Here is a 23,296-nt window from a genome sequence, read left to right on the forward strand (position 1 = left end):
TCGATCAGGGGCAGGCAAGGAAGCACCGTTCATGGTCATGAGCAAGACCAAATCAACCAAGGTACACTAGGACATGAGGCAGCTGACTGATCAATGGAGTCATGTGTGTTCTTTCTTGTGATTCTAGTTTGGATCCACCATATTCACTAGATAAACTTGAATTTAGATAGGGGACGGAAATAAAATAAAACAAGCAAGCCTAAGGTGAGAGCAAGCTTGCATACCTAGGGGTGAGAAGCATGCTAGTCTATGTCTACACATGCTACTCATTTCTTCATTGGATGAGTCGGTGTCATTTCTCTCCTTAGAGGACCACCCTGCGATATTACCTTGTTGTCAAGGAGAAGATTGGATAATAATATAAAAGAAACAAGAAATCGAAGATCATAAACACAATTAGTAAACAACTAGAAATGTGGTAGGCAACTCTGTTGTTACTAATATTAAACATTATAAATCAAACAAAGACATTCATTTAATAGGACGGTAATTTTAATTTCCAGAATAATATATCAACATATTACGTTTCAATAACAATAAGCTACTACACTAAAACAACCAGAAGATTGATGTTTATACAAATAAAACTTTTTATTTAGCCAGATATGTGTATATTTCGATGTTATGCCAGAGTGCCTTTATGCTTTGCAGAGTATCCTCAAAAGTCAAAACAGAGAACATCAATTGCTGAAAATTTCAATTTTCACAGCAAACAAATACCACAATACACTCCCATCTTTATCCCGACAACTTGTATTTCCCTCTAGGCCCGTAGCTTCACACTTGTACTCAACCTGAGCATTGTGCAGGGGCAGGAAGATCAGCATTCAATACTCAGGGCGGCCCATGAGCAAGGACAAATTAACCAACATCCATAAGGACATGAGACTACTAGCTGATCACCCATCTGATTCTATCATTCTAGTTCGACTCACTGAACAGTACAAGAAAAAAGATAAGATAATTGGGTTACGCGAGGACAGGGCAAACGTACATACCTAGGAATGACAGTGGGTGCGTCGGTGGAGAGAGATCAGCCTCTAACGCTTCTGCGATTCAAGCGTTGAACATGGTACTCCAGTCTATGTCTTTTCGTGCACCAGGTTTCCTCATTAGATGCGCCCGCGGAGAGGCCGAAACGAAATTGGCAGACCTTGCAGAACTTAGGGGGACAGGGTCAGGTGCCTCCGGCAAGAGATTGGCCTTTGGTGGCTCTGCGATTCTGGCCTTGAACATGGCAGTCCAATCTATATCCTTTGATGCACTGCGTTTCTTCATAGGACGCGGCGGCGATGTGGCCTCGAACATGGCAGTCCAATCTATATCCGCTGATGCATTACGTTTCTTCATGGAACGTGACATCGATGTGGCTTTGAACATGGCAGTCCAATCTATATCCTTTGATGCACTGCGTTTCTTCATAGGACGCGGCGGCGATGTGGCCTCGAACATGGCAGTCCAATCTATATCCGCTGATGCATTGCGTTTCTTCATGGAACGTGACATCGATGTGGCTTTGAACATGGCAGTCCAATCTATATCCTTTGATGCACTGCGTTTCTTCATAGGACGCGGCGGCGATGTGGCCTTGAACATGGCAGTCCTATTTATATCCGCTGATGCATTGCGTTTCTTCATGGGACGTGACATCGATGAGGCCTTGAACATGGCAGTCCAATCTATATCCTTTGATGCACTGCGTTTCTTCATAGGACGCGGCGGCGATGTGGCCTTGAACATGGCAGTCCAATCTATATCCGCTGATGCACTGCGTTTCTTCATGGGACGTGACATCGATGAGGCCTTGAACATGGCAGTCCAATCTATATCCTTTGATGCACTGCGTTTCTTCATAGAACGCGGCGGAGATGTGGCCTTGAACATGGCAGTCCAATCTATATCCGCTGATGCATTGCGTTTCTTCATAGGACGCGGCGACGATGTGGCCTTGAACATGGCAGTCCAATCTATATCCTTTGATGCACTCCGTTTCTTCATAGGACGAGGCGACGATGTGGCCTTGAACATGGCAGTCCAATCTATATCCTTTGATGCACTGCGTTTCTTCATAGGACGCGGCGACGATGTGGTCTTGAACATGGCAGTCCAATCTATATCCGCTGATGCACTGTGTTTCTTCATATGACGCGGCGGCGATGTGGCCTTGAACATGGCAGTCCAATCTATATCCTTTGATGCACTGCGTTTCTTCATAGGACGCGGCGACGATGTGGCCTTGAACATGGCAGTCCAATCTATATCCGCTGATGCACTGTGTTTCTTCATATGACGCGGTGGCGATGTGGCCTTGAACATGGCAGTCCAATCTATATCCGCTGATGCACTGCGTTTCTTCATAGGACGCGGCAATGATGTGGCCTTGAACATGGCAGTCCAATCTATATCCTTTGATATACTGCGTTTCTTTATAGGACGCGGCGACGATGTGGCCTTGAACATTGCAGTCCAATCTATATCCTTTGATGCACTGCATTTCTTCATAGGACGCGGTGGCGATGTGGTCTTGAACATGGCAGTCCAATCTATATCCGCTGATGCACTGCATTTCTTCATATGACACGGCGGCGATGTGGTCTTGAACATGGCAGTCCAGTCCTTATCGATCTGTGCACCGCGTTTCTTCACCGGACGTGACGGCAAAGAGGGCTTCAACAAGTCAGTCCAGTCTATTTCCGCTGATGTAGAGCGTTTCTTCATGGGGGGCGGTGGTGATGAGGCCTTGAACATGCCACTCCAGTCCATATCCACGGGTGCGCCGCGTTTCTTCAGGGGGCACGGTGGTGAAGAGGCCTTGAACAGAGCCCTCCAGTCTACATCTCCACTTGCGCCACGATTCAGAGGCGTCGCAGAAGAGGCAGAGAAGGAATCGGCGGGGTGTGCATACCTTGGGGCGACAGGGTCGGTTGCCGGCGGCGAGAGCTCAGCTTCCAGTGGCTGTGCGCTTCCGGCCTTGAACAGGGGCCCCCTTTTCTTGGTCGTATGAGCCGGCGAAGTGACGGAGAAGCAATCGGCAGATTTCCTGGCGACGGTGGCCGGCAGGGACGGCGAGAGCTCGGCCTCCGGCGGCTCAGCGCGCCCTGCCCTGAACATGGAACCCCAGTCCACTTCCACGCGTTCGCCGCCGCCTTCCTTCGTGGGATGCGCTGGCGAAGAGACGGAGCGCGCAGAGCTAGCGGTGACGGCGACGGTTGCCGGTGGCGATAGATCTGCCTCCAAGCCGCCGCCCGTGAACACGGAGCGCCAGTCTATGCGTAGCGCCGCGCTCTCTTCGGCGGCGCCGCGGCTCTTCATCGGATAGGTCGTCGGCGATGGGATGGAGAATGAATCGGCGGCGGAGCCCGTCGATGCGGGTTTGTTCGGCCGAGGAAAGCCTTCCTGCTAGTGCTACTGCTAGGCCCATATTGTTTTTTTTTGTGGAGGATTCGTGCTAATTTCGTGTGAAATTCAGACGGAAAAGTCAGACTGGTGACATCTTTCTTTCGTAATAACACGCTAGTTCAACGAAGGCAATTGAATAATTAGCTGATACAATTATCTTGAAATTACAAGTACGTACTTTTATTCAATTTTACATGTTCTTTACCTTCAATTTAGTACTGCTAATATGAAATTAAATTGTAACATTTTTTTCCAAACAGTACTAAAGATTCCGAGTGACTGATAGTATAAAAGGTTATATCCCATCCAGTTATAGGTATGTAGACAGAAACGTGACCGTATCTCTTAATCAAGTGTTTTGAGTTTTCGAAAACCAAGAATAGATCCACAGAGCTTGGAGCTGGAGGTATCAATCAAATTCAGATGTGTTTGCCTTCAAAAGCTAAATATCACAGCAGTACAAGCAGTTAAAGCTAAGTGCTACTACGTCATGTAGGCGTTGTTGTCATGTTGCCGTTCCAATTACGCGCTATCCGGTTTGCTGAATTCGTGCTTACGGAATCAACTATGTCACTGCTTCGGCTGACGTATATTCTCATTTGCTGGTACATAGGAGCCAGCCAAGGAAGCTAGATCCAAAGATACGACAATGATGTGCATTTCTATTGTAGAAAATTAGACGGAGAGCATCACAAATGTATATTAGAAAAGGTAATATGTTACCTGAGACCAACTGGAGAGCACCGGGGTCACAGGGCAGTGACAATAGCCGCCATTTTGGGCAATAGGTTTCCTCGAACTGGAGGTTCAGTCTTGAATTTGGTTGGTAAGTATGATTCTTCCCCATCATCTTAGACATTACACAATCAAGCTCTTCATCCTGTAACAACAACCTGGTAAAAGAAATACTTGGCAAAATGACCAACAGTCTTACCAAACTCAAAATTTGAAGATACAATATTTGTATTCTACGTCCTGTCAGCGCATATGTGATACTCTTCCGAACCACCAGGGTAGTCTGACAACCCAATAGTATAGAAACATTCATGTCACTGTTCTAGTCTAGAAGACAGGGACATTGACAAAAACGAAACAAACGTAGTGGCTGCATAGATTACTGATATATAAGAAAGATATGGTAAACATACTCTCAGCACGCAGCAGCAGCTAGTTCTGATGGCTCCTCAGCTCTCCTCCCTCGCTGCTTCTGCAGGGATGTTCTTAGTTTTGGTTTTCACCATAGCTCTGCTAGCGGTCACCCTCTACATCGTCTGCATTTTCACGTCCTTCGCCGTCTTCTGCATCAGAGAGTTCGCCCAAAGAGCCCAGGACAGGCCACCACTCATTGGGACCGTGTTCCGCCAGCTCAACAATTTTGATAGGATCTTCGACGAGCATGTGAAGTATGCACTCCTGCACCCCACCATCAGGCTGGTCTATCCTGGGCACAGTGAGATTTTAACCGCTGACCCAGTCGTCATTGAGCATGTCCTCAAGACAAACTTCAGTAACTACAGCAAGGTGATCTTCCTTGTTGACCATATTCCCCCCTCCTCTCTTTGTAGGTAACATGGTAATAGATAGTTCATTCTGCACGTCAAATGTTCACATCCTGGAATATCTACAGAGAATCGTCAAAAGTCAAAACTTGAGTAGTTTGTACAACATAAATATTGCATTGCACACCTGAATTAACTGTCATGAAGAAGAAAATTAATAATCCTGGATTTACATTAAAGTTAGCCGGACTATCATTTCTTTAATCTCGCAAAAAAGAGTAAATCTATTATATGGCAATGTACAAAAAGTGACAAAAATTTGAGAACTTTGGATCCTATTTCACAGGGGGCCTTCAACATTCAAATCGTGAAGGATCTCTTTGGGAATGGAATTTTTGCAACAGATGGGGAGAAGTGGCGACACCAGAGGAAGCTAGCAAGCCACGAGTTCTCAACCAAAGTGCTACGTGATTTCAGCAGTGATGTTTTCAGACTGAATGCTACAAAACTGTTAGAAAAGATCTCATCTGCAGCTGCTAACAGAACAAGCATAAACATGCAGGTACTTACAAGATTATGATCAATATAAAAGAGCAAAATACCGCACTGTAAGTACTAAGATCATATTTGTAGGTGTAATAGTTTTGCAGATGCTTTCCAATTTAACACTAAATCACAAAATAGACAAGAAAATCAAACCCAACACCTAAATTGCTAACCGAATTCAATCTAGCTATCATGGGCAGAGAAGTAGAACAAGCATAGTTTCATTTAGAAGTTTTGAACTCGGATATATTCCTATGTCAGATTTTGAGCAAGCAAAACAAACATAATAAATAATTGAAATCTGGGTTCGTATCAGTGTGCTTGTTCCAAAAACTGAATGACTTGAACAAGCTCAACTGCAAAGTTCAGAGTCTAACCTGGTAGTTGCCCTAAATTCTCTACCCTTTCATTGCACATCAAGTCACTGACTCGTAATGAACATTTTCCTCAGGACCTTTTGATGAGAACAACTATGGATTCAATCTTTGAAGTGGGATTCGGGTTTGAGCTTAACGCACTATCTGGATCAGATGAATCTAGCATTGAATTCAGCAAGGCCTTTGATGAGGCAAATTCTCTTGTTTACTATCGGTATGTTGATATGTTCTGGAAACTAAAAAGGCATCTTAATATCGGGTCAGAAGCAAAACTCAAGAAGAGCATAAAGATAATTGACAACTTTGTGATACAGTTGATCCATCAAAAGAAAGAGAAAATGAAGAATGGAAGTGATCATGTAAGCGCTACAAAACTCCATCTACTCCATCTGTACGTCAGTCTCTTACAGTATGAGTAGGTTGTACCGCAGTTTTTTCTAATTGCTGGTATTTTCAGCTTAGCAAACTTGAGCATAAACTTGAACTTGGTATTGAAATACGAAATCTTGGCCTCCAACCGTGTCAAATTTCTCCACAGTTTCTAATTATATCGATTTCCATGATGCTGCAGAGAATCAAAGGGGACATACTATCAAGATTCATACTGGAAAGCGAGAAGGACCCTGAGACGATGAATGATCGTTACCTGCGTGACATAGTCCTCAGTTTCCTGATTGCTGGGAAAGATACCACAGGAAATACCCTTTCATGGTTCTTCTACATGCTCTGTAAGAACCCAGTAGTGCAGGACAAGATTAAATTTGAAATCAGAGAATCTGTTGACTGCATACAAGAGGATAACATGGAAATGTTCACTGCAAGATTGAAACAAGGTGCTATTGACAAAATGCACTACCTCCATGCTGCGATTACTGAGACTCTCCGGCTGTATCCTGGAGTTCCAGTGGTACGAACGACTCCTAACGCTATATCTTTTAAGAGTAGAGCCCAACGAAAATAAGTCCAGATATGGTTTGATGTAATTTATTTGTGGCATAACTTCACGACAGTTTATTTGTGGCATAACTTCAGGATGGTAAGATGGCAGATGAAGATGATGTACTACCTAACGGATATAGAGTGATAAAAGGAGATGGAATGAACTACATGATTTATGCCATGGGGAGGATGAAATACCTTTGGGGTGAGGATGCAGAAGAATTCAGGCCAGAAAGATGGCTAGCGAATGGGGTCTTCCAGCAAGAGAGCCCTTACAAGTTCGTAGCTTTCAATGTAAGTATTACATGTGCAAATATCAGTTCTCAAGTCATAAGCAAAAGCTGACAAGCAAGAAAATTTCATTTTTCCTTCAGAGGACTACAGATTTCATTTAACGATACTTTCAATGATCAGGCGGGGCCTCGTATCTGCCTGGGGAAAGAATTTGCATACAGACAGATGAAAGTCGTGGCTGCTACCCTGCTAAATTTCTTCAGGTTCAAACTGGAAGATGAATCCAAGGGTCCAATATACAAGCCAATGTTTACCCTCCACATGGACAAAGGCCTTCATCTATTTGTGTACCCAAGTAAAATTCCAGCTTAAATATGCAAACAAGCTACTATATCCTCTTTTACTGCAAGAAATATGTACAAGAAGTTGTAAGAATGAATGCCAGCATATAAAGAATTGACCTTGAATTTACATTCAGGTTACTCAGACTTCATATAGTATTATTTAACTTTCCAAAAGATAAAAGTAAACAGAACTGTCGGAAAACACAGAGATATCCATGAATATCACAATGCTTTCACCTTGAAACACTTGCGTGCGTAAAGGTTAATACCAGGGTTTGAACCCCAGAGTCATAGACTAGTGTAATGTCAACCCCAAATTTCTATGATTTCGATGCTGTTCAGCTAGAATCCCATTGAGATAATATCTGCTGATCCTAGGAACTGTTCCTCCAAATTTGTAGTTCAGAAAGCATCAAACTGTAGCTGTTCAGTGAACTTACCCAAAGTAATCAACCTGGATTGTTCCCCATATCAATGACATGCACAAAAGCACAAACAGATGAATCTAAACTGCTATGTCATTGTGTAGATGCCATTGTCAAGTTGTAATTTGCAAGTCCATGACTGCAAATCTACCGCGATAGTTCTAGTTTCACTAATTTCCAGCTCGCTGAACTCATGCTCACATAATCACCCACGTCACTACCTCTGATGTCTTCTGCTTGCTGGTACCTATAATCCAAGGAAGTAAACTCCAAAAATACAACAATTCTGTGCAGAAAAATTGTTAAGAACATCACATGGATGTATATAGAAGAAAAACTATGATACGTAAGTTTAAACCCTGGGGCCACATACCAGTGACATACATCACTATTTTGTCTACTTACAAATCAAAAGCTGATTCTTCAACATGGTTGCCTATTATGATTCGTTCTGAAGAGTGGAGATGATTCTTCCCCACCATTTTGGCCTTTCCAATCAGGTTCTTCATCCTGAAACCGAAGCATATCAAAAGGTAAATGTGAAATATGCATAGGGAAAACTTGATTGCTAGGAAAGTTCCGAGCCCAAATGATCCACACAAACTCAAAAAAAGTCTTACCACATTCACAATTTGCAGATAGCAAATTGCGCTCGATGCCCGATTAAAGAAGATATCAAACTATCCACCGATTTTCTTCTGAGCCATTTGGATATTTTGAACACGCAATAGTCCATTTTGTACAACACGGGACAGTCCAGAAACGAAGAAATAAAGAAACATGCATGTCGCTGTTCTAGTCTTGAAGACAGGGACATTGACCAAATCCAAAGAGATATTGTGGCTGGCTAGCCGGCTGCACATATTAAGATATAAGGGATGTGCTTTGTTTCAGTTTTCGTCATAGCCTTCCTGGCAATCACCCTCTACATCCTCAGCGTTGTCGTATCCTTCGCAGTTTTCTGCATCAGAGAGCCCAGGAGCGGCCACTGCTCATCGGGACTGTACTCCATCAGCTCAAGAACGTCGACAGGCTCTTTGACGAACAAGTGTCCTGTGCGCTTCTGCACCAAACCGTCCGACTGGTCTATCCTGGGCATAGTGAGGTTTTGACTTCTGACTCGGCCGTCATTGAGCATGTCCTCAAGACAAACTTCAATAAATACAGTAAGGTGATTGTCCATGTTAAACGTCTCTGCCACTCCTCTCCTTTCTTAGGGTTAATATGAGCATACAAATAGATATTTCATTTTGAGTTCAGATTAAATCCTGAAGATTAAAACACTGAGCCTCTGAGCAAAATGTTTTGACAATGTTGGAGCCTATCCAAGGGGGCTTTCAACACTCAAGTCATGAGGGATCACTTTGGGCATGGAATTTTCACAACAGATGGGGACAAGTAGCAATACCAGAGGAAACTAGCAAGCCATGAGTTCTCAACTATAATGCTACGTGATTTCAGCAGTAATGTTTTCAGAATGAATTCTGCAAAACTGGCAGAGAAGATTTCATATGCAGCAGCTAACAGAACTACCATAAACATGCAGGTTGGTCCATGACTATCATCAATATTTTAATATTAGTAAGAGCTCAGATCATATTTGTTGCATTTGTCTCGTTCTGTTTTACCATTTTCACTTACAAAAGGCTAAAGGAAACCCAATCCGACAACAAAACTTAAAATTCGGGCTAGCTATTCCGAGGAGAAGAAATCTGGAGCAAGCATTACACTATAAATTTCTAAACTGGGCTATGCATACTCATGTAATATAAGGATTACTTCAAATCCAGTTCAAAATTTGAGAATATGGTTGTTCCAAAAGCTAGTGACTTGAACAAGCTGTGAACTTATATGTTTTGTTCCAGACATGATTTGTCATAATCCGTATCTGGCATATGTAGCCCCTTAAATGTAACTTATCATAATATAACCTGGAATATTGGGTATCAGTGTAATGCTTAAATAATCATGACACTGAAGGACTGATCTAGTCCATTAAGTAACTCGGTATGGGATCCTACATCATGATAATCATGACAAATATGTGAACTCTAGCAATAATTTTAAGCTGATGCTAGGTTAGGTAGTATTTATCCACAAAAACAGGTTGGAGTAGAATTGTAGTTGGAGGAACAGGTTGGAATTTTTTTTTTAAAAGAGACAGAAATAAATTGCTAGAATACTGCTAAACTGCTATTAAAATTATTAGACATTCAAACCAAAAACTGAACATTTTTTATGAGGAAATATATTATCTCGAACATAGCATTGCCAGGGTTAACAAGTTGGTGGCAATCTTTCAGGATGGCAAGATGGTAGATGAAGATGATGTGCTACCTAATGGGTATAGAGTGATAAAAGGGGAAGGAATGAACTACATGAACTATGCAATGGGAAGGATGAAATACCTATGCTGAGGAATTTGGGCCTGAAAGATGGCTTGAGAATGGAGTCTTCCAGAATGAAAGCCCTTACAAGCTTGTTGCTTTCAATGCAAGTATTAGTGTGTAAATAATCTAGGTACAGGTTTAGAGGGCCTACTTAAGTGTACATGGCCAACTCCAAAAAAAATAGGTCTTGTTCAAAAAAAAAAGGTGCATATTAGGAACAACCAGTTGCTTTACATGATGCTTAATCATCTATATTCACCAAGAATTAGTAAAGAACATAGAAAACAAAATCATTACTGATATTTAAATCTGTCCTTCTGTTGCTGATGCAGAAAATCAAGCATACAGTGTTGGATTCTAACTATAAGAGCAAAGCACATGCATATAATTGCTAATGGCATGTACTTGAAACTAACATCAAGCGATACACCTTAAAAAAACAAGTTTAGATGTGTAACATTAGTTTTCAAATCACAAACAGAAGCAAATATAATTTTATTTTCCTTAAGACAGCAATTTTCACTTAACAAGTCTTCTTACAATTATCAGGAGCGGCCCCGTATCTGCTTGGGGAAAGAATTTGTGTACAGGCAGATGAAGATCATGGCTGCCACCCTGATACATTTCTACAGGTTCAAACTGGAAGATGAATCCAATGGTCCAGTATACAAAACAACGTTTGCCCTGCACATGTTTAAAGGCCTTCAACTACTTGTGTACCCCCGTGGAATTTCAACTTGAACACCTTAACAAGCTAGTAGTACATTTGTCGTTGCACTGTCATATGTACATTTTCAAAATATAGCTACTCTTTCCGATAAGTTGTAGCATAATGTGCAATTCTCGCATATGAATAACAAGAAGGATGGCCACTTTGCACTTTCATGGGTAAAAGTAAAGTACGGTACAGGATGATTCTGTTTATGCTCCTACTGTCATTCCAAAAGCAAATAATATTTCATACTCCCTCTTGTCCAGAAAGATTTGTCTAAATTCGGATGTATCTATACACTAAAGAGTGTCTAGATACATCTAATCTAAATTTATACAAAGTTGCGACATCCTTTTGTGGACAGAGGTAGTATATTTTCTCAATTACTGAGAAACATAATGATCGCTTTGGGGAAGCAAACAGGACAAACATCCTGGAAGCAAACAACATTGTTTTGTTTCACTGTTGCTTACAAGAGAGTACATAGCTGTTCTATAAGCTACTCTGCCTCAAAACAAGGTACAAGTAAATGGTTACACGGATGTTTATTAAGCTAGAGTTGGAAGCTGGAGCCCAGGCCTTGATGTCCAGCCTTTGATATTTCTGTAATTCTCAACCACCTCTTTTCTTAGCCTCTCGGTAGAAGCATCCAAAGGACTCTTCCGCTGCAAAAGAAAAAAAATAAAAAAATAAAAAAAACACATTTGATTCAGAAAATAATGATTACACAAGTTCAGATAGAAGGATGTGAGAAGAGAAGGCACCTTTGGGAATAACAACTTTGGGGGAGCCTCGACAACTTCACCAAATTTGACCTTTTCACGTCCTGGGAATTCCACATGAGTCTCAACCTTACCACACTTGCGCTTCTTTTTCTTCTCATCTAGATGTCTGAAATAAACGATACAAGATATGTCATTCCCTGTTCACAAAAGATATGTCTGAAATAAACGATACAAGAACATGCAGGTTTTCTTTAGCAGGTTCTGCTAGAGTATCTGTCCAACTTCCAAAAGAAAATACGGTCAAATTTAGCATCAGTGCAAACAAGAAGCTTGTCATTTTGTTTACATGAAGAACCAAATAATCTAAATGGATGGATGCAAAGCTACACCTCCCGAGTCAAACAAACAAGATATAGATATCAGATGGATAGAGATCGTACTTCTTCCTTTTCTGCTTCTTCGTAATCGAGACATTCGCATCGAGTTCCTTGAAACGAAGATCCAAAGCCTTCCCCCGCTTTCTCTTTCCCTTGCTTCCATCCACATTTACGCTCTCATCGGCCACCGGTCCACCCTCGCCTCTAGTCTCAGCTGCTTTGTTATCTGCAGCAGTCTCCAAGGCCTGCTTCTTAGCTTTCTACATGAACATTACCAAGTATATGGAGTCAAATGGCGCAGACCATACATCGTATTTCAATGGACTGTCATTGGTAAACCAGATACCGAAAGAAATAGCAAGAACTATGCCATCACTGTGAATTAAGTGAACATGGCACGCAAGAAACAAACTGATTTCTATCAAACTCTACGCAATGAAGTAGCACTCTGTTCCTATGTCGCATTACCTTATCTTTTCCCTCCTTGTTCTTCCCCGTAACATCTGCGTCTTGCTTCCCTGGAGTCCCTCCTGGGCAGCCACCACCAACGACAACGGTCAGCGGAGGTACATGATTGCCAGAACAGCCAAGCTTTAACTGAAGCGTCAAGGAAAAGGTAACCTCACCTGTGGATGCGTCCACGCCCACGCCGGCGCCAGCTTTGCCTCCGCCGCCCTGCTTGTTCTGGATGGCGATTAGGCGGCGGAGCTTGGACGGGAGCGCGTCGAGCTCCCGCTGCTTCGGCGGAGGGGGCAGCCGCGCGTCGCCCCCGTGCGCCGCCCGGTAGTTCTTCTCCCTCCTCCGCACCCCCTTCCCCGTCATCTCCTCCTCCGCCGCCGCCGCTGGCTGGTTCGTTCGTCTCCGCCGCCGCAACTGCTGCTACGCGAGGTTAGAGAGGGAGGCACCGAGGGTTACAGACACCAAGTGGGCCGTTGGGCTCGATTAGGCCCAATCAAAACAAATCACTGCAAAAGCGGGCCTCGAATATTCGTATCATGGGCCTCTTTGGCCCGGCCCATGTAGAGGGTCACATGGCTCGCGGATGCGAAGCCTCTGGAGAGAGAGAAATGGCCGCGGCGGCGGCGACGACGACGACACGTGCAGCGCAGTTTCTGCTTGGCTTCAGTCGCCGAGCGCCGCCGCTGCCTCCTCTCGCTTCCCTCCTCCTCCGGCGCCGGACAGGCGGCGCGTTGGCCGTGCGCATGGCGTCGTCGGACGCTGCGGCGCCTCAGGTTAGCACCACTGTGGCGGTCCCCGGCGCGGCGGCGGCCGTCCGCGTCGTGGCGGCGCCGGGCCTCCGCGAGGCGGACTTCAGTAAGGCGGTGGATTCCGCGCTCTTCAGACGGTGGCTGGAGAACCTGCAGTCGGAGAAGGGCGTGCTCACCGATGGGAAGCTCAGCCTCAGGCAGATCCTCATCCAGGTGCGGTGCTCCTCCCTCTCTTGAAGTCAGAAATGCCAATAATTTGCGCTCGCTGACTGCTTTGTTGTGTGCAGGGGGTTGACATGTTTGGGGAGCGTGTGGGATTTCTCAAGTTCAAAGCCGACATCATCGACGAGGAAACCAAATCCAAGGTCAGGGAAAGTTAGGGTGTGCTAAGTCAGACGATCCCGTTCCATCACAGTTGGACTAGGACTATCATCGGCACTGATATATACCTAGTAGCTTGTGAATACCTAATTGACTGAAATGTATGTTACTTTCTCCGTCTACAAATAAGTGGCTTGGACTTGTCTAGATTTGCATGTATCTACATGTTGAAGGCATCTAGATACATGTGAATCTAGACGAATCCGAGTCACTTATTTCCGGGCGGAAGGAGTATTTGTGGTTAGCAGTTCATTCTTATCATGAGTAGGGATCATAAGGTGGGTGCTTATGAGATAGGTTACATCAGGGGGGGAGGTGGGATTGGCCAAACTGAGCAATATCAGGGTTTGCTAAACCGGAACGTATAGGCTAAAGCAACGTTTGGTGGCACTGCATTAGCATGATGGTTTTAAAACAAATCGAAGGCGTTTGTCATATTCATTGGTACTCTGTTTTACCTTTTAAAACTGGATGTGGTGGATGTGCTAGCATTAGCAAGAGGCAGGGATTAGAGTTTTGTTCATATTATCGATTGACGATGAATTTAGGTTCCAGGAATTGTATTTGCAAGAGGGCCCGCTGTTGCTGTGTTGATCCTTTTGGAGTCTAAAGGGCAAACTTACGCTGTTCTGACTGAACAGGTATAATGTTTTGACTTGCAGAATATGGCCAGCCAAATATTTAGACAATCAAGCCCTCTGTTGAGTATTGACTGTTTTGACAATTTCAGGCTAGAGTTCCTATAGGAAAATTTGTTTTAGAACTGCCAGCCGGAATGCTAGATGATGAAAAAGGTGATTTTGTTGGCACCGCAGTTCGAGAGGTTTGTTTCTTCTTTTCTCCGTATGCACAGCTAGGTTTAGAATATTTTGTAGGTAATCGGTCACACTAACCCTGTTTTTGCTCGAATTGGTTCACAAGACATTATATTACTACTATTGCTTCCAGAAGTTCGGTAGGACTAGTAAAATGCTAGTATTTATATTCAGTTAATGCATAACCAGTCTCCGGAAATGATGCTTTAACTGCGCACAGGTGGAAGAAGAAACCGGTATTAAGTTGAATTTAGAGGACATGGTCGATCTTACTGCACTGCTGGACCCTGCCACTGGATGCAAAATGTTTCCATCACCGGTAAGTGATAACTGACCAGCATTTTGTTCACTCTACAAATCTGGCATAACTTCTGATCCAGAAAAAAAATACATAACTAGTTAAAATCAATTTGGCTTAAGTGCCTGGTCTTTTCGCTTTTATTTTTGTTGAGAATCAACGACATAAAAGGCAGCGAGATTGTCTCCTTGCGAAAGAAATGAAAAAAAAAGATTTTGCCCAAGATCCCGTCCTGCTTGTGGATCTTACAACAGTTATAAGAGGGGTAGCCAGTTTGGCATCAGAAACTGGAATGGACATGATTACTGGATTTGTGTAGTAATTCTGACCCTTGTTTAAAAACTTACATTTACTCCTGTGTCATCACAAGTGTCGTCTCTGTCTCCAGGGCGGCTGTGACGAAGAAATTGGCTTGTTCCTATACAGGGGACACGTCGACGAGGAGACCATCAAGGCTCTCCAAGGGAAGGAAACTGGCCTGCGGGACCATGGAGAGCTGATAAAGCTCCGTGTGGTTCAGTATGACCAGCTCTGGCGCTCAACCGCAGACGCGAAGGCGCTCTGCGCCATAGCTCTGTACGAAATGGCCAAGAAGGATGGCATCCTGCCATCACCTGGTGGTGGCTTGTCAGCGAACCTGTAAGAGCTGAAGAAGTAGTAGTGCATTCTGTAATTAACGAGAAGTTGGGAACACTGGTATTGGGATTTGGGAGTGCTTGAACCCAGTACTGTAGTGTCGTTCGTGCCTGCCTGGATGGAAGGTTACAAAAACTTATTATATGTGTGTGGTAACGAGAACTATATATGTTTGTGGAAACAGTAGTTCATAGTTGAACTGGGACATTGTCGTCATGTGCATTCTCATGATGACAAAACCAATGACTCCCTCGATCCCCCTGCTGAATCTCCTTTTACCAATCCTCGTGAGTTTCTTTCTCACACGTACTTGTGCTATTGTCTCAGTGAGCTAACATTTTTCATTGACTGAACCAATGTGATCGTGGGTAACTGTAATGTCCTCAGTTCCCCAGGTACTGCTAGAGATTATTGCATGTTATTTTTGGATGCCATGGGTTTTATTTCACCGTATGAATTCGCGGATAAGTAACAAATTATTTTGATGTGCATATATAGAATCACTCAATCGTGCAGTTAAAGTAACAAATTATATTTTGATGTGCATGCATCGAATCACTCAATCGTGTAGTTTGTGACGAAGTTATTGTTAGTATATCTCTACTCCTTCATGTTTCAGTTAGCTATCCACATTTTATAATTGTCCTGAAGTTAGGTCGTGCCTTGCGTGTTAATTGTCCAGAAGCGAACGAAATCTTGTAAAGTTGCAGGTTGCACAAGTGTGTTACGATTCTTTTCTGTGTTAATAAACTCTTGTCGAACCCAACTCAAGCAACTTATTTGTTTCCCGGAAAACTATTAGCGGCGAATTTCATGAACTCCATGTGGTTTCATTAGGTAACCTCATCCAGCATTCTACCCATGAAGGAGAAGAAGATACACCATGCATGGAGCGATGCCGATAAAATGGGAACGGATGGGAGCAAGAATTGTAGTGCCAAAACCAGAGGCTAGAGGCTCAAACAACACTGTTACCAACCAGATAACATTTCATTGACAGATAACCAGCAGCCCAAACTGATCGATCGATCCGCTGAGGTTTTATTAACCACATACAGTAGGATACACACACACAAAGTCACACGACATGACATGGCCTTTACAGTAAAAGAAGAACGCAAAGCAGAAGACATAGCTTGCTTATTATTTTCAGACGAGGGCTTTAATTCTTGGAAACGGATGAAGACGGCTTTCGTTCCTTGTTTGAGCTAGAGGGTGGCGCACTTGACGAGGCAGCCTCCGAGGCAGCTCGGCAAGCCGACTGCAAGGCAGTAAGTTTGGCAAAGACCATCGGTGTCTGTGCACGTGGCCAAGCAGGCAGGGACACTAACGCTGGTGCAGATGTTAGTGCACCTCTCTGCGCAATCCAGCCCCGTGGTGAGGACGACCAGGGTGCAGAGCACAGCAACAACGATGCTAGTCTTGAGAGAGGAGGCCATTGCTGGATGCTGGATAAGAGCAAGCTAGCTAAGATTGATCAATTAGGGATGGTTTGTTGATGGATGGATGAGAAGGTTAGACACAAGGGGGCTGCTATTTATAGGCTAGCTAAGGCCGGGTATCGCCATTAGGTTTGACTTTACAATATACACTTGCTTCCTCATCCTCTATTTCAGGAGCCTCCTGTTGTAATATAATACAGCTACATATCCATGCGCCTACGTATACAAGCAAAGAGGGGCTGAATAAAGACGCAACAACATACTAGTTGACTTGGAGAGAATTGTTTAGCTAGCTCGTGCTCCAGTCCTCTGCATTTTTACTTGGCATCGCGTCACTCTTCAGCATCTTGCCATTTGAGAATACTCCGCTAGTCACCTCGTGCTCCATGCCCAGATTCCTCGTGCCTCCTAACCGTGTAAGGGAAAGGCGCTCTATTACCCTTTGTTACATTGTTATCCAAATTTATATAAGGAGATTAATTTTTAACAAGCGGAGCGAGGCCCATTGTTGGAGGCTTGGACCTTGTAAGCCGCCGGCTAGGGTTTATCAGATTATAAACACTTTCCGATATAGTAAATTTTTGTAGTATGTGTTTTGGTTTCGTTCTTCGTTATTTGTTTGTCGCGTTTATAACAAGGGTATCACATCTGAGTTTCAAACTATGGTTTGCGACATGTCTTCCTTGAAGTTAGATATGCCACAGATGGACCCCCCCTCCCCCCAACCACCCGCGGTACGGATCGCTAACACCGCTTATTGTAGATTTTGTAAGCTGCCGGTTACAGCTTATCAGATTATAAGGTAACCCATTGATGAGGACATCCCTACTACACCACTACCTCCGTCATTAATAAATGAAGATGAACCTGCTATGGAGCTCAAGTCCAATGAAGTTCGGATTAGACCAATTACAAGGGCTCGTGCGAAGCTACTTAAACAACAGGTGAACTTGTTTCTAAACGGTACTTTGATTGACGAGAACTTTATACTGCCTAAGTCCTATTACTTATGTATCATCAGGTATCAAGAAGAGACGAGCATCGCACGAGGAGGAGAGGAGCAGCTGGACATGAAGACGGACGTCAAGATGGACGTGAAGCTGGACATGGAGCTGGACATGAAGATATCTCATGGACGCGCGAGGGAGGAACGGGAGGCATGCGCGAGAGGAGAAGAAGACGTCCAGGCCGGTCCAGCACCCGGTCCGACCGGCCGCCAGACCGGCCAACCCGGTCGACCGGGCGCCAACCGGACGTGATTTATCGTACCGGATGAAAACCGGAAAACCTCGCAACTATCCGGTTGCCGCCCGGTTGACCGGACCCCAGACCGGCCGACCCGGTTGCCGCCCGGTTGACCGGACCCCAGACCGGCCGATCCGGTCCCTGGCCCGGTTGACCGGATTCCAGACCGGATTTGTCCGAGTCTGTCTCGACCAGATCTATTCTGGGTTGGTTATTTTTGTATCTTTTCGACCAGAACTCGTCTCGGACGCCTATATAAGTGCCCAGGACGCCCCCTAGCTGCTTTAGACCACGTTTAAGATAAACCCTAGTTCTTAGTTGTTTGCTCTAGCAAAACTATGGAATCCCTACACCATATTGCTTAATATTGTGTAGATCCTAAAAAAGTCTTGTGTGATCTGCCGTTCCATTGGGAATTAGACGGTTGCAACTTACCGCTTCGTGGTCGGTGGCTACGTGCGCAAGTGTGTGGAGTTGCGAATATCTTGCAGGGTTGAGAGCTGTTGCATTGGCGATAGGGACCAATCGAGAGATCTCGTTGCGTCATACAAGTTATTATCCACTTCATCGTCGTGTATCTCCGCTGCCATCACCCCGTGATCATCATCACCACCCTTGCTTACTGAGAAGATCGGGCCACCCCTTATCATCTTGGTATCAGATTTCCAGTTTTCCCCGGTAAGCCATCCACAATCCACCCCATAGTTGAGTTGTGAGTGTTTCCTATCCAGAAAAAGCCAAAAAAAAAATTAGGGTTAGGGTTTGCCATAGCTTTGGATTGCACTAATTTCAAGTTTTAGTTGCTTTTCGTAGTTGTTTTTGCGTATCTTTTCTTTCCATCTAGTCTTTTAGGGTTTGAGTTTACTCTACCATCTTGTGTTCCTTTATCTTGTGGTGTCAGTTTTTGTTACTCCGAGTCCACATAGCGTATAGTGTGCTTGTTCCCAATCATAGACACAGCCTTTCGATATAAAGTGACTAGGAACTTCCCCAGAAGAGACTAGTTTTACCGCTCGACAGGCTGCTCGTTAGGTTATTGGTGCTTTGCATTTTTCTGTTGGCCGTGTTATCAAGGAGTTGTGTTAGAAAATCAAAAAAAAGGAGAAAATTGAAAAGAAGCAAAAAGAGCTACATAGCTGCGTGTGTTATATAAAAGAAAATTCCAAAAAGAAAAGTGTAGTGCTAGTTGAATCAAGTGAAGGCCTAAGTTTACTTTACTGCACTTGTAGTTGAGCAATCTTGTGCCTGTCTCGTTGAGCTTTGCTAGCGTCTCTCGTGTGCTTTGCAACCTTTCCCATATATAGTTGCATTGCCCCATTATGTCGCCTTGTGTGAGTATCATTGGTTGTCTACGGTCAGCGCTAGAGCTTGTTATTGGTGCAAATAGGTAGCCTACCTACAGCCCCACATATACCCTGCTTTGTCGTGTGATTTGTTCTTATACCCTTGATATTCGCTTCGCTACATCTGTGCACTAGTTGTTACTATAAGTGGTAAGCAACACTAATTTACTTTGGAACGGTAAGATCCCCTTTTCTTATCAGTTTTGAGTGAGTTGTGAGAGTACCACCATATACTTTTGATTTAGTGCACTAATCTACTAACGATGTCTGCTAGTGATCATAGAATTGTTAACCAGGAAAACAAGAGTGCTGCAGATATCATCACATGGAGGGAGTATGAGGCTCTTCGTAATGAGATGCGACGTGAATTCCGCGCTCAGGACGAGGTGCTTAATGGGAAGATTGATGAGATTTCCCAAAAGCTGGATGCTACTCATGTGACCGTCACTACAATGCAAGATCAAATGACGGATGTACAACGCAATCTTGCTGATTTGCGCTTAGCTGTTGAAAATTTGACCGCGCAACAACAACAAGAAGATGACGATGATCCTGAGCTTCAAGATGACGCACACAATGCTCGTGATGCGCCACGTGGTAATCGTCCTCGCGGTTGGGTTCCACTTGGCCGCAATGATCGTGGACAAGATGAGGAAGATGGTTTGGGTAAGCCCAAATTTTCTATACCCAAGTTTGAAGGAGGAGCTGATGTTGAAGAATACCTCACTTGGGAGCTGAAGATTGAGAAGTTGTGGAGCTTACATCCGCATTATACTGAAGACCGGAAGATCAAGCTTGCTTCTTCCGAATTTGATGGCTATGCTTTGCGTTGGTGGGATGCTTTTGTTCGTAACCGCGAAGAGGATCGTGAGCAGCCTATACGTACATGGCGTGCCATGAAGGAGGCGATGACTGCTCGCTTTGTGCCTACAAATTACTTGCGGAATATATATGATAAGCTGACTCTTTTGAGACAAGGTGTGAAGACTGTGGATGAATACTACATGGAGATGGAGATGCTTATGCAGCGTGGCCGTGTCCGTGAGTCTCTTGAGATGACAATGCAGCGTTTCCTCAACGGTTTGAAGTATGACATCAAAGGCATTGTTCGTCACTACAGCTACACCAATATGAATCAATTGTTACATCATGCAAGAGAAGCTGAATCACAGTTGGCTGACGAAGCAAAGATCAAAGGATGAGCTACAGGAGCTGGGCGTTTTACACCCCGCGCGGCCCCATCTATGGCGCCGGCACCTTCGACGCGCTCCGCCCCTCCGCCTAGTAAGTCGGTCTCCAATGTGTCTAACACAAAGAAGTCCGAATCTGCTACAAGTACGAGTGGCTCTAATGTGTCTACTGCGCGTAACCGTGATATGGTTTGTCATACATGTGGTGGCAAGGGTCACTTCAAGAGAGATTGTCCTAACCGCAAAGTTATGGTTATCAATGAGGACAATGAGTACGAGACTCGGAGAAGATGTTGATCCTAATGCTCCGAGAAGATGATGACTATGACAACGATGGTGAAGATGCATATCCGTCGATGCTCGCACCATTGTTGTGTCGCAGCGTGCTCTTAATGTGTTGCCTAGTGCATCTACTCAGCGCTGCAATTTGTTCCAAACAAAGGCTTTAGTTGGTCCTAACAAGGCTTGCAAGGTCATTATTGATGGCGGGAGTTGCCGCAATTTAGCAAGCAAGGAGTTGTGTACCAAGCTGAAGTTGAAGTATCTACCGCATCCGCATCCATACTATATTCAGTGGTTGAGCGACAATGGTGAGATGAAGGTAAACCACATGGTGCGTGTTGAGTTTGCTATTGGACCGTATAAGGATTGCATTGATTTTGATGTCGTTCCTATGACGGTGTGTCACCTACTATTGGGTCGGCCTTGGCTCTATGACCGTTCTGTGCAACACAATGGCCGTGACAATACATATCACTTGGAGTTCAAGGGCAAGAAAATCAATTTACAGCCTATGACACCACATCAAATTGTCAATGAGTCTCGTCAGAAAGTTGAAGTCAATTTGGAGGATGCTTCTTTAGATAGGCGAGAGAATTGTCATGTTGTGAGTGATATAACAAAAAGTGAGAGAGTGAATTCCTTAGTCTCATTAGCCACCAAAGAAGACATGAGAGAATTTAGTGAGGATCCTACAGCCATACCTCTTGTGCTTTTGTACAGGGGTACGGTTTTGGTTTCTAACGACATGACCCCTCTTCCTCTAGGTGTTTCTAATGTTTTGCAGGAATTTGGCTACGTGTTTCCGGATGAGGTACCCGCAGGACTTCCACCATTGCGAGGTATTGAGCATCAAATCGACTTGATTCCCGGAGCTTCGCTACCCAATCGGGCACCTTATCAAATGAACCCCGAAGAGACGAAGGAGATACAGAAGCAAGTACAAGCGCTACTCGACAAAGGTTATATCCGCATAAGCCTTAGTCCTTGTGTTGTTCCTGTTATTCTTGTTCCTAAGAAAGATGGTACATGGTGTATGTGCGTAGATTGTAGAGCTATAAACAATATCACTATTCGATATCGTCACCCTATTCCCCGTTTAGAGGATATGCTAGATGAATTGAGTGGTGCTGCTGTGTTCTCTAAAATTGATTTGCGTAGTGGTTATCATCAAATTAGGATGAAAGAAGGGGATGAGTGGAAAACTGCCTTTAAAACAAAATTTGGTTTATATGAGTGGTTAGTAATGCCTTTTGGTTTGACTAATGCACCTAGCACTTTCATGAGACTGATGAACCATGTTTTGCGTGAATTTATTGGCAAGTTTGTGGTTGTGTATTTTGATGATATATTAATTTACAACCGCAATGAATCTGATCATATTATACATATTCGACATGTTTTGCAAGTGTTGCGTGATAGTAAACTTTATGGTAATCTTGAGAAGTGCACATTTTGCAAAGATAAGGTCATATTTCTGGGTTATGTTGTCTCTAAGTATGGAGTAGAAGTAGATGTGTCTAAAATTGAAGCTATTCAAAATTGGCCTACTCCCATGAATGTGAGTCAAGTTAGAAGTTTTCATGGTCTAGCTGGGTTTTATCGCCGTTTTGTGCCCAATTTTTCTACTATTGCTGCACCTTTGAATGAATTGACTAAAAAGGGTGTTGCATTTGAGTGGGGCGTTGCCCAAGATCATGCTTTTGATGAACTGAAACGATTGTTAACTTCGCACCGTTGCTTGCACTTCCCGATTTCAATAAGCAATTTGAGATTGAATGTGATGCTAGTGGTATTGGAATTGGTGGTGTGTTGATGCAAGAGGGTCGCCCAATTGCATATTTTTCTCGAGAAACTTTCGGTGCTAAGTTGAACTATCCAATATATGATAAAGAATTGTATGCTTTGATTAGAGTTCTTGAGGTTTGGCAACATTATTTGTGGCCAAAGGAATTTATCATACATTCTGATCATGAAGCTTTGAAATATCTGAAAGCCCAATCTACTTTGCATAGGCGTCTTGCTAAGTGGGTTGAGTTCATTGAGTCTTTTCCATACATTATTAAACATAAGAAGGGAAAAGATAACATTGTTGATGATGCTCTATCTAGGAAGAATACGCTATTAACTCAACTTGATGTTAAAATTCCTGGTTTAGAGGTGTTATGTGATTTGTATGCTACTGATCATGATTTTGCTGAACCATATCGCTTATGTGCTCTTGGTAAAGCATGGGAAAAATATCACATACATGATGGGTTCTTGTTTCGACCTAACAAACTATGTGTTCCGAGAATCGTCCGTGCGTTTGCTCTTATTGCGGGAATCACATGCCGGAGGTTTGATGGGTCACTTTGGGCGTGAGAAGACGCTACTCATGCTCGCTGATCACTTTTATTGGCCAAAGATGAGGCGGGATGTGGACAGGTATGTGAAGAGATGCATTACTTGCAATAAGTCCAAGTCCAAGCTGAAGCCTCACGGTTTGTATA

At 43.8% G+C, this 23,296-nt stretch overlaps 3 protein-coding genes, 1 long non-coding RNA gene and 1 pseudogene across 4 annotated transcripts; 3 read left to right on the forward strand and 2 right to left on the reverse strand.

Annotated features, from left to right (window-relative positions):
- Window positions 1-224: 224 nt before the first annotated feature.
- LOC124668289 lies at window positions 225-1,342 on the reverse strand. The gene is made up of 2 exons (XR_006991636.1): window positions 999-1,342; window positions 225-794 (listed from the first exon to the last, which is right to left on the reverse strand). It is a non-coding gene; the product is annotated as an uncharacterized LOC124668289 (long non-coding RNA).
- A 3,233-nt stretch (window positions 1,343-4,575) lies between these two features.
- LOC124704714 (cytochrome P450 704C1-like) lies at window positions 4,576-7,366 on the forward strand. The gene is made up of 6 exons (XM_047236988.1): window positions 4,576-4,920; window positions 5,245-5,460; window positions 5,896-6,180; window positions 6,393-6,728; window positions 6,854-7,054; window positions 7,175-7,366. Exons 1-6 carry the CDS (start codon window positions 4,576-4,578, stop codon window positions 7,364-7,366), a joined length of 1,575 nt encoding a protein of 524 aa, XP_047092944.1.
- Window positions 7,367-8,641: 1,275 nt separating this feature from the next.
- On the forward strand, window positions 8,642-10,894 carry LOC124704724 (annotated as a pseudogene).
- Window positions 10,895-11,299: 405 nt separating this feature from the next.
- On the reverse strand, window positions 11,300-12,789 carry LOC124668294. The gene is made up of 5 exons (XM_047205460.1): window positions 12,618-12,789; window positions 12,436-12,497; window positions 12,031-12,227; window positions 11,630-11,756; window positions 11,300-11,530 (listed from the first exon to the last, which is right to left on the reverse strand). The coding sequence occupies exons 1-5, from the start codon at window positions 12,787-12,789 to the stop codon at window positions 11,414-11,416; spliced, it is 675 nt and encodes a 224-aa protein (XP_047061416.1). The 3' UTR covers window positions 11,300-11,413.
- A 377-nt stretch (window positions 12,790-13,166) lies between these two features.
- On the forward strand, window positions 13,167-15,366 carry LOC124668302 (nudix hydrolase 14, chloroplastic). Its single transcript, XM_047205471.1, has 6 exons — window positions 13,167-13,388; window positions 13,463-13,540; window positions 14,105-14,197; window positions 14,287-14,379; window positions 14,592-14,690; window positions 15,058-15,366. The coding sequence occupies exons 1-6, from the start codon at window positions 13,170-13,172 to the stop codon at window positions 15,310-15,312; spliced, it is 837 nt and encodes a 278-aa protein (XP_047061427.1). The 5' UTR covers window positions 13,167-13,169; the 3' UTR covers window positions 15,313-15,366.
- Window positions 15,367-23,296: the final 7,930 nt, after the last annotated feature.

This window comes from Lolium rigidum, chromosome 1 (genome assembly GCF_022539505.1).
Source record: "Lolium rigidum isolate FL_2022 chromosome 1, APGP_CSIRO_Lrig_0.1, whole genome shotgun sequence".
Classification (NCBI taxonomy): Eukaryota; Viridiplantae; Streptophyta; class Magnoliopsida; order Poales; family Poaceae; genus Lolium; species Lolium rigidum.

What these genes read in the sequence shown, in the direction of transcription:
- LOC124668302 (XM_047205471.1), top strand. Translation starts at nt 13,170, where the DNA reads ATGGCGTCGTCGGACGCTGCGGCGCCTCAGGTTAGCACCACTGTGGCG. An exon ending in ACGCTGTTCTGACTGAACAG is followed by an intron (nt 14,198 to 14,286) that starts GTATAATGTTTT and finishes TGACAATTTCAG; the next exon opens with GCTAGAGTTCCTATAGGAAA. An exon ending in GCAAAATGTTTCCATCACCG is followed by an intron (nt 14,691 to 15,057) that starts GTAAGTGATAAC and finishes CTCTGTCTCCAG; the next exon opens with GGCGGCTGTGACGAAGAAAT.
- LOC124704714 (XM_047236988.1), top strand. Translation starts at nt 4,576, where the DNA reads ATGGCTCCTCAGCTCTCCTCCCTCGCTGCTTCTGCAGGGATGTTCTTA. An exon ending in ACTTCAGTAACTACAGCAAG is followed by an intron (nt 4,921 to 5,244) that starts GTGATCTTCCTT and finishes CCTATTTCACAG; the next exon opens with GGGGCCTTCAACATTCAAAT. An exon ending in TGAAGAATGGAAGTGATCAT is followed by an intron (nt 6,181 to 6,392) that starts GTAAGCGCTACA and finishes ATGATGCTGCAG; the next exon opens with AGAATCAAAGGGGACATACT.
- LOC124668294 (XM_047205460.1), bottom strand. Translation starts at nt 12,789, where the DNA reads ATGACGGGGAAGGGGGTGCGGAGGAGGGAGAAGAACTACCGGGCGGCG. An exon ending in AAGAAGCAGAAAAGGAAGAA is followed by an intron (nt 11,757 to 12,030) that starts GTACGATCTCTA and finishes CGTTTATTTCAG; the next exon opens with ACATCTAGATGAGAAGAAAA. An exon ending in CAAAGTTGTTATTCCCAAAG is followed by an intron (nt 11,531 to 11,629) that starts GTGCCTTCTCTT and finishes TTTCTTTTGCAG; the next exon opens with CGGAAGAGTCCTTTGGATGC.